Raw genomic sequence first — 10,568 nt, 5'->3', positions numbered from 1 at the left:
AAATTATGAGACAGTTAAGACACTTGCCCAAGGATAGTTCAAGTTCTGCAGTTTTCAATCTTGGTGGGAATCAGAATTTTTTAAGGACATTTAATTTTACCTCCCCAGATGCAAAGGCTTTGTTGATCCAAGGCAGTTAGCTTCAGAATCAACAGATAGCTCTGGGAGAGGCTTGGGCATCTGCAGATTTACCAAGAGTCATAGGGGATTGAAGACAGTCAGAGGTAACATAACATGGAGCAAAAGCAAGGCATTCAGAGTTCAGCCCACCGATCTTCCCAAGCTGTCACTTCTTTTCTTCTCTTTGCAGATTCAGCCCTTGTCCTCAACTGCACCTTACTTTCAGCCAGTAGTATTACGATGAATAGCAGTGTGACTGAATTCATTCTCCTTGGGCTGACACAGGATCCAGTAAAGCAGAAGGCAGTATTTGGGGTCTTCTTGATCTTTTACCTTGCGACACTGTTGGGGAACTTTCTCATTGTAGTGACTATCAAAACAAGCAGGACCCTTGGGACTCCCATGTACTTCTTCCTATTCTACCTGTCTTTTGCTGACACTTGCTTCTCTACAACCACAGCCCCCAGATTGATTGTGGATGCCCTTTCTCACAAGAAGACCATTTCCTACAATGAGTGCATGATTCAGGTCTTTACATTCCATTTCTTTGGGTGCATGGAAATCTTGGTGCTCATCCTCATGGCTTTAGATCGCTATGTAGCCATTTGTAAGCCCTTGCGATATACAACCATCATGAACCGGCACGTCTGCAGCATTTTGGTGATTCTAGTCTGGGTGGCATCTTGTATCCACTCTTTGGCACAAATTTTCCTGACTTTGAGATTGCCTTTCTGTGGCCCCAATGTGATTGACCACTATTTCTGTGACTTGCAGCCCTTGTTGAAACTTGCCTGCATGGACACTTATGTGACAAATTTGCTACTTGTTTCTAACAGTGGAACTATATGCACGGTGAGTTTCATAATCCTGCTTATGTCCTATGTTGTCATCTTGTACTCTCTGCGAAACCACAGTGCTGAAGGAAGGCGAAAAGCCCTTTCCACCTGCACCTCCCACTTTATTGTGGTTGTCTTATTTTTTGGTCCATGCATATTCATATACACACGCCCCCCAGCCACATTTCCAATTGACAAAATGGTGGCTGTGTTTTATACAATTGGGACGCCCCTGCTGAACCCTTTGATCTATACACTGAGGAATATGGAAGTGAAAAAAGCCATGAAGAAATTATGGTGTAGCAAAGAATGACTTCTTTGGATATAGGATATTCAGGGAATTCTAAAGTATTTTTCCTTGACAGCTTGGTTTTCCTTCATGGACAGGCAAAATGAATTATCCTCATTGTGGGAAAAATCCATTAGGAAATTTTAATTTCACTAATATTTTGTATATTTAATTGAATTATTATGAATAAGTACGAATAAATACACATTGCTTATTCCGAGAGGATGGCATTAAAATAGGATTACTTAACACCCATAACCATTGTGAACATCCTGGGCTGGCTCTCAGTTGAATTCTTTTGATAGCTGGCCATATTCACATGATAATTTCTCTTCTTGTACAATTTGCCTTCAGAAAAAAAAAATATTGACAGAATGATTGTGTGTGTGTGTGTATGTGTGTGCACACACCAATTCTTTACAGATTTCATTCTAGTCCTTAAGAACTTGGATATAGAGCTAATCCCTATGGAACCAGAACTTAGAAATGAATGTTGTGGTCTGACAACCTGGGAGTTGGAGAATATGTTCTGAGAAAATTCTGCGGTGGAATGTGTGCCTCAGGCTGACTCACTGGTACATGGATGGACCCTCAAACTCCACGAAAAGCTGGAAATCTCAGTGAAAACCTGGACTGTCACTTGAAAACACTCTCAGTGTTCAGTGAATGGTGGGAGAAGGAGAGTTTAACACTTGGCAGTGATGGGCGGTATCATCCAGGAACTGCTTTTTGGCAGGGTCCTTCTCTTTCATCGTCACAGATCAGGGTCAGTGAGGGGGTTTGGCAGCAGGAATATGCAGAAGGTTAAGGGGTAGAAGGGCGGCTAGAAAGCAATGTACACTGTACAGAAAGCAAAGGTGAAAGGAAAGTCGTAACTGTATCCAGCTGGGATAGAAGAAGCTTTGCTTTTTTATATTAATAATAATTTTTTGGATATCTGAACGTTTGCAGGGAAACAAATGCACTTTCTGGGTATCTCTATAAAATTGACGTAGATTGGCTTGACGTCCTTGGCTGTTACATTTATTTACATATCGGGAAAACACTTTTTATTTATTTATTTATTTATTTATTTATTTATTTAGGGTTCCCAATGGTGTCTGAGAATTCAAATTTCATATTCCTCGGGAGAAGCCAGGACTGAAGGTCCACATTAGTGCTTTTCAATTCTGGTCTTCTGGTTTTGTAGGAGAATGTTTGAAGACATAGTTTGATTTTTGAAGTTAAACAATTGAGATGTGCAATAAACACCCTACCACCATAACCACCACCACCTCCGCCACCACCACATCGTAATCTCATAATTAAGTACCGTCATGTGATGCTTTTTCAGTATCTGAACTTATAATTCCCACCAAATTGGAACCAAGAAGAATTACTTTAAGTGATATAAGCTAATGACAAAAGAATCCAATGACCTTCCCAATTATGAGAACATTTCTACCAACTGAAGACCAAATGTTATCATGTCACATCAAAGATGCCCAAGACTCCTACATAGAAAGAGGTGGCAGAATAAATAGTTAAGTCCCAAGGAAGACAGACATTCGTCAGAGCTCTCAGTGCCATAGTTACAAGAGGCAATTATGTTTTATGTTCTAAGTGAAGACTCAAGATATTCCTAACTTTGTGTCTTGCAGTTTCATTTCTGAAGCATTTGAATCTGGTCATATGAAGGTCATATTTAGAACAATTGCAGAAATTTTCTTGTCATGCTTAGTTCATTTAGATGCCAGATTCCCTTGGATGTTAAATAAAGTCTCAGTTGGAAGGGGTGGGAGAACTTGCAGGGAACTGAAAGATCTTACTTGACCTGGTACCTTAACAAACTGCCTCACTGTCTCTGCTTCTGGCAAATGGTGAAAGCTTTTTATTTGCCTTCCTTTGGGGGGCTTTTTGTAGGCTCTCTCATTTTAGCATCCTTGATGTGGAAAGATTTCTATTTCTTGTCATCACTGATGACCCCTTGTTAGCCCTTAGAAAGCCAGTGGTTAACTTCCAAATTCTGTACTCTTCCCAGTGAACTCTTTTGGGCTGGTCCCTAAAAGATCGCTTTCTGGCTTCTCTGTGGCAGTTTGTGGGAAACATCCAGGCATCTCTGCTCCCAAAGTGTTCTATTAATGAAGAAACATTTCTAACATAGGGTGATGTCAAACAGTCACCCTCATCTGATACCAACCTGTCTCTCTTCCTTCCTTGACTTTACTTACCTCAGTCTGCTCAGTGCACCCATATGGAGGGTCCCATGCTAGGTTCTCAGAGTAGGGCTTCATCACACATGCACATGCACACGCACACACACACACACACCCCTGGGGTGAGGGACAGACATATCTCTACAGTGAATTCTCTAAAGCTGTTTTCACAAATTACTCAGCCAGTTTATAACCCGACCACGTTTATATCCTTTATCTAGTTGTAGGATACTTCTGTTGATCATTTCCTTGGTTTGGAAGTAGCATAAGATGATTTAGGCACAAGTTCACATCCATTGTGTCTATTCAACATTTGAGTTTTAACACCTTGCTACATAAGAAAGGTTACATTATAAACAATTTGTATGACCACTGGACCTGAAGAGAATTTATTTTCATTTGGAAAGTGATGGTAGACGGCACTGGAGGGGCGAAGATGGTGGAGAAGCCAGGTAGTTTTTTCTTTTCTCTGTCTCTTCCCTGAAATACAGTTAGATCATCACCAAACCATCTTGCACAACTAGAAAACAGATTTGAGGATTAACACAACAATCTGCAACTTGAGGCACAGAACTCAGCAGGTCCATGGTGCAGAGAGGTGAACTGGGGGAGAGAGAAGCTGTGGATAGTGGGGAGCTGTTTTTGCTTGTGGACAGAGGACAGAGACAGGGAGAGAGTACAGGAAATGCACTCCCTCTAACAGCAGCTGATGAGGAAGAGAGGGAGTAGAAAACCCACAGGGACTGAACAAGAAAGAGAGAAACAAAACTTAGAAAGAAAGTTTACGTTTACAAACTGGGGTTTTATCAAGAAAGGATGCTGAATTTTGTCAAATGGTTTCTCCATATCTATTGACAGGTTCACGTGGTTCTTCTCCTTTTTCTTACTAATGTGATGTATCACATTGATTTGTGGAAATTGAGTCATCCTTGCATCCCAGGTATAAATCCCACTTGATCGTGGTGAATAGTTCTTTTAGTGTATTGTATAGTTCAGGGTGGGTAGGATTTTGTTGAGAGGTTTTGCATCCATGTTCGTTAGGGAAATTGGCTGTAGTTCTCCTTTTTAGTGGGGTGTTTGTCTGGTTTTGGAATCAAGGTAAATGTTGGCCTCATAGAATGAGTTTGGGACTTTTCCATCCATTTCTACACTTTGGAAGAGCTTCAAAAGAATAGGCATTAACTCTACTTTCAGTATTTGGTAGAATTCCCCAGGAAAGCCATCCAGCCCTGGACTCTGGTTTTGGGGAGATTTTTGATTACAGATTCAGTTTCTTTACTGGTATGGGGCTGCTCAAATTTTCTATTTCTTCCTATTTCAGCTTTTGTAGTTTATATGTCTCTAGGAATTTGTCCATTTCTTCGAGATTGCCCAATTTATTGGCATATAATTGCTCATAATACTGTCTCCATTTTTTTTCTAGTGGTTGATTGCGAGTTTCACAGTGTTGTGGTCTGAAAATATACAAGGTATGATCTCAATCTTTTTGTACTTATTCAGGGCTGATCTGTGTCCCAGTATGCGATATTTTCTGGAGAATGTTCCACGTGCACTGGAGAAGAATATGTATTGTGCTGCTTTAGAATGGATTGTTCTGAATATATCTGTTAAGTACATCCAGTCCAGTATGTCATTAAAAGCCTTTGTTTCTTTGTTGATGTTCCAGTCAGATGATCTGTCCATTGTTGTCATTTGGGTGTTGAAGTCCCCTACTATTATCGTATTATTGTCAATGAGTTCCTTTATATTTGTGATTAATTGATTTGTAAATTTGTGGTATCAAAACTTGGGGACATAAATATTTACAATTGTTAAATCTCCTTGGCAGATAGACACCTTAATTTTGATCTGATACCCTTCTTTATCTCTTGTTACACTCTTTATTTTAAAATCTGGATTTTCTGATATAAGACTGGCTACTCCAGCTTTCCTTTGGCAACCATTAGCATGATAGATGGTTCTCTACCTTCTTACTTTCAATCTGAAGTTGTCTTAAGCCTAAAATGAGTCTCTTCTAAACAGCATATAGATGGATCTTGTTTTTTTATCCATTCTGTTACCCTATGTCTTTGATTGCAGCATTTAGACCATTGACATTTAGAGTGAGTCCTGAACGATATGAACTTATTGCCTTTGTGTTGTGTGGAGTTGGAGTTTCTGGTGGTATTGTCTGGTCCTTTCTAGTCTTTGTTGCTTTGATCTTTTTTGTTTTGTTTCGTCTTTTTTCCTCTCAGAGAGTTCCCCTTAAAATTTCTTGCAGGCCTTGTTTAGTGTTCACCAACTCCATCAGTTTTGTTTGGGAAACTTTTTATCTCTCCTATTTTCAATGACAACTTTGCTGGATAACGAATTCTTGGCTGCATTCTTATTCAACACGTTGAACATATCTTGCCACTCTTTTCTTGCCTGTCAAGTTTCTGCGGATAGGTCTGCTGTGAACCTGCTCTGTTATCCGATGTAGTTTAAGGACTTTTTTTTTTCTTTTCCCTTGCTGCTTTCATGATTCTTTCCTTGCCTGAGTATTTTGTGAACTTGACTATGATATGCCTTTTTGATGCTTGGTTTTTGTTGCATCTAATGGGAGTTTTCTGAGCTTCGTGGATTTTGAGGTCTACTTTTCCACTATTATTTGCTCCCATGACCCTTCTACCCCTTTTCCCTCTCTTTGTCTTCTGGGACCCATATGATTTGGATGTTACTCCTTTTTAATGAGTCACTGAATTCTCTCATTCTTATATCCTGCTCCTTTGCCTTAGTTTTCCTCTTTTTTCTTCTTCACTATTCTCTATAATTTTGTCCTCTGTATCATGAATTTGCTGCTCTGCTTATTCATCCTTGCCACCATAGCACCATTCGAGATTGAATGTCAGTAATAGCATTCTTATTTTCACCTTACTGGAGTTTACTTCCTTTTTGCCACAGAAAGAGATTCTTCGTGTTTTTTGTTTCTTATTTTACCCTGGGTATTATTCTTACTATCGTGATTGTAAATTTGTGTTCTGTCATCTTGCTTGTAACAGTGTTAAGTCCCTGGTTGCCATTTCTTCCTTTTCTTTCTTTTGGGGTGAATTCCTTCATTTCATCATTTTGAAGGAAGAAAAAGAATTAATAAAATAAAATAAATAAATAAAAATTAAAAAATTAAAATCAACACAAAAAAATCAAATGTAGGATGCTGGCCACAGGTGTGTTCTGGATGTTTGTTGAAAGAAGTTTGATAGAATAGAGAAAAAAAGGAAATAAAAGAAGTGAAAAAAAGGCAAACAGTTGAAAATTTAAAATAATGAATACAATAACATAGAATAAAAAGAAATGAGGAAAGTGAAATAGATTTAAAAGTTTACAAAAACGTGAAAAATACGGTAGAAAAACTGAAGAAAAATCTTTTCATAAAAATGGGAATAAGTATCAATTTTTTCTCTTTCTCTCTTCACGAACAAGAAAAGAAACTAAAAGTAAACATAGAGAACATACAGATGGGTGCTGGGTGGGTTGTGTGTGAGTGGATGAATAAATGGGCAAAGGACCTTGAGGAAGACACTTGTTAGGATGAACACTGGGTGTCAGATGTAGGACATGAATCACTGGATTCTACTCCTGAAATTATTAGTGAGCTATATGCTCACTACCTTGGATGTAAATTAAAAAATATAATTTGGTATGTACAATGCAGTCATAGCATTAAAATGAATGAAATCTTACCATTTTCAACAACATGGATGGACTTAGAGTGTCCATAAGCTAAATAACTCAGACAGAGGAAGTCAAATAGCACATGATTTTACTCATATGTGGAATTTAAGAAATAAGGCAAATGAACAAAGAAAGGAAAAAGAAAACAAAACACCCAGACTCTAAAATACCGAACAGAAAATGCTGGTTGCTGAAGGGAGGTGGGCGGCTGTGTGAAATTGTAAAGGAGATCAAGAGGAGCGAAGATACTCCACAGGTAGCCAGTCTGTGACACTTGTGATGAACGTTGAGTAATGTGTAGAATTGCTCAATAACAAAAGTGCATTTCATTGTTAAGTATAACTTGAATTGATTTAAAAATAAAAACTACTTGAAAACATTTTCATTTCCATATATTTTCCCTTGTCTCTTTACCTGACAACTTACTGACTTCAAAATATTTAGAAAGTGTAGAAATTTTAATGAGTAGTTTTCATTGTATTTTTATAATTTATGAGTATTTTTAAGATTTATATTATATCTAAGAGTGACATTTTCTACAATAAGAAACAGGGAGAAGTTTAGAAACATGTTTAAAGTGACAGAGACACAAATAGTGAAGCTAGAATTCAATCATATCACATGTGGTTAAACTTGTACATGGGCTCCGAGTTTTGTGTGGTGTTACAAAAGATTTGGCTTAAAGAGCAGAGCATTTGGGAACTTTCAGGAATCTATACCTGCTTGCTTTTTCTGTAGGGCAGGGACAGGAGTGGAGCACTTGGTAACTGAAATGAGAGGTGTCCCTTAGGACAGACTGGAGGGGGAGAAGGGCTCTGAGGACAGAATCTTCCCATTGATGACATTGTTCAGGAATGCTTGGCACTGAGGTTTGCTGTGGTCAAGGATTGTTTGAGATTATCCCTTGCGGTGGGTGGAAGGCTAGAATCCTTGTCCCCCCAAAGGCTCGGCATTTGTGAACATTTATGAAATCTCTATAAATATTAGATGGAGGAGGAAGAAATGTTTAATTCGCGTGCTCTTCTGGGGAGTTGTTTTGGGGTTACAGAGTTGCTTTAAGAGACTTTTCTATCATCAAATATTGGGGATATTCCCTTTTTATTCTCGTAAGTTTTAAGAATAGAAGTGAGAAATTTTCTGCTGATATTACAGCTCTAACTCAGTCCTTTTAATAAAGACTGGCTGTCTGTGGAGTATCTCCTCTCCCCACAGACCCTGCACTGGAAAGCTGAGTAAATTTATTGGGTGTACGGTTCACATGTTGCACACTTACTGCACATGATTCATCTTCATAGTAAATCTGAATTGCGAGAGCAAATCTAGGAGCTCTCTATTGGATCTCATCTCCTTTACGAGCAATAAGGTAAGTTTTCAAACCCAAGTAAACTATGTTCTTTTCCTTGCCTCCCATGCAGGACTGGGTTTTAGGGCAGTTGCCATGATTTAATTCTGTCTCCTGAGAAGCTTGAAGCTCTGGGAACATATTTGTCTTAGTGATGAGAGGATCTCAATGTGTCAGGGCTCCCAGCTTTCACTGGCTTCTGCTTGAGGCAGCACAGTCTCAGGAAAAGTTCTTATTGAAAGGGTGGGGGGTATATTTGAGGGGGCATAAGTATAGTGTCTGCTACATATGGGTTTCTTTTTCTTTTAATGGATTAAATAAGCAGCTGACCCTCAATTTATTTATTTCATTGAATTTTTTTTATGTATCTTGAGAGAGAGAGAGAGGAGAGAGAGAGAAATGGAGAATGAGTGACTGAGAGGCAGGAAGAGAGAGACAGAGAGAGAGAGAGAGAGAGAAAGAGAGAATCCCAGGCAGGCTTTCAGCGCAGAACCCTATGTGGGGCTTGATCCCATGAACCGTGAGATCATGACCTGAGCTGAAATGAAGAGTCTGACACATAACTGACTGACCCACCCAAGCACCCCTATTCATGTGGATTTCTTATTTACAAAGCTTAAGTTCTGGAAAAGGAATAGGTTGTATACTAACCATACGCAGTCTCTATGCATTAATACTGTTGATACCTCGATCTGTGGTTTACTCATTATTCTGCCAGTAATGATACTAAAGTTGGCTGTCCATACCTCCTGAAAAACCTGCTTACAGCTAAGAATTAAATTCTCTTTCTGCTGTTGGGGTAAGGGGTATATATGGAGTGGAGGAATGAGAAGCAAACTCTCTCGTGAAATCCGAGACAAGTACTCATTTTCCATAACAATTCTTTGCTCAACCTTACACTGTGGGCTTAAATGGTAAATGTGAACATAAATAAATATAAACATATATATATATATATATATATATATATATATATATAAATATAAACATAAATAGAAATATAAATTCTGCTCTCTTTTTTAATCCCTCTTCAATTTGAGAGTCAGGGTACATACTGGGCATGGCAGTGCTTTTCTTCTGTACTGATTCATGGTTTCTGGCTTAATCCGGCTCCACCCAAATGAATGGAGTCTGATGCTTTTCAGGGCAGTGGTGGGTGAGGTGTGGAGTGTTCGAGAGGGAGAGATTACCATGGAGCACAAAGGTTTGAGTTCTGGTACTGGTTGCTTTTTGACTGCTCTCTGCTAAGCTGCTTCCCAGCCTAGTCGGACATGTACAAAATAGAACAATGTGAATTTGCCTAATGAGATATAAATTCCAATGAACGAAGATTTTAAAGAGACAAGGAAAGAAGACTATAATCAAGGGTTGCATGACTCAAACACACACACACACACACACACACACACACACACACACACACATTTTAGCAGTGGAAGGCAAGTAGCAAGAAAGTTGTTTGGGAAAACCTGGAAGGCTGTGCTCAGGAGATGGACAGGGTACTCTGGACACAGGAAGTAAATGCGGAAGGTGGAAGTTTATCAGAAGAAGGTTATTTAGCCACTAAGAAATACTGAAAATGTAGAGAATGAGAAGGTCGGGACATATTCATGAGGGACAGCAAGTGTCAGGCATGGCTGGAACACACATGAGCAGAAGCCCTGGGAGGAAAGGTGGTAAGCAAGACTATGGCACAGCGTTTGAGGACTTCGAAAGTCATGGTGAGTATTTCAGCCTTTGCACTTGAAAACCACAGTAACCCTTTAATCATAAGTTAAGATTCATCATATTTTTAGAATGCCCACTTTTCCTTTTGAAGTTGTAGCTAGGAGGTAAAAAGAGGGAGAGGATAGAGTGAGGAGAAGAGGGAATTTCTGAAATTGTGCCCTTTCTTTCTGTATAGAAACATAGAGGGTCCACTTAAAGAATTGTAGGATTGACCATTTGTAATACTTCTGTTTATGAGTAACCAGCCTGATTTTGTACTATGTTTGAGCTAATAATGCTCACAGTGAAAACTCACATAGTTATCTTCCACGATGTATTATTTTCTCCAACAAAATGGTGTGAGACATTTATTTAGAATTTAATGA

The 10,568-nt window shown here is 38.9% G+C and overlaps 1 protein-coding gene across 1 annotated transcript; it reads left to right on the top strand.

Annotated features, from left to right (window-relative positions):
* The first annotated feature begins 360 nt into the window (after positions 1 to 360).
* On the top strand, positions 361 to 4,509 carry LOC109245181 (olfactory receptor 4C11-like). The gene is made up of 2 exons (XM_053900612.1): positions 361 to 1,253; positions 4,437 to 4,509. The coding sequence occupies exons 1-2, from the start codon at positions 361 to 363 to the stop codon at positions 4,507 to 4,509; spliced, it is 966 nt and encodes a 321-aa protein (XP_053756587.1).
* Positions 4,510 to 10,568: the final 6,059 nt, after the last annotated feature.

The sequence above is a fragment of the Panthera pardus genome, unplaced genomic scaffold (assembly GCF_024362965.1).
Source record: "Panthera pardus isolate Hobbes unplaced genomic scaffold, ASM2436296v1 HiC_scaffold_12, whole genome shotgun sequence".
In the NCBI taxonomy this organism is placed as follows: Eukaryota; Metazoa; Chordata; class Mammalia; order Carnivora; family Felidae; genus Panthera; species Panthera pardus.
Note: the sequence above shows the minus strand (reverse complement) of the source record. Positions and strands in the feature narration are given on the sequence as shown.

Excerpts from the sequence above, each read along its gene's own strand:
- LOC109245181 (XM_053900612.1), top strand. The coding sequence starts at position 361 with ATGAATAGCAGTGTGACTGAATTCATTCTCCTTGGGCTGACACAGGAT. Across the intron at positions 1,254-4,436 it reads AAAGCCATGAAGAAATTATG|GGTGGGTAGGATTTTGTTGA; the intron begins GTGTAGCAAAGA and ends TGTATAGTTCAG.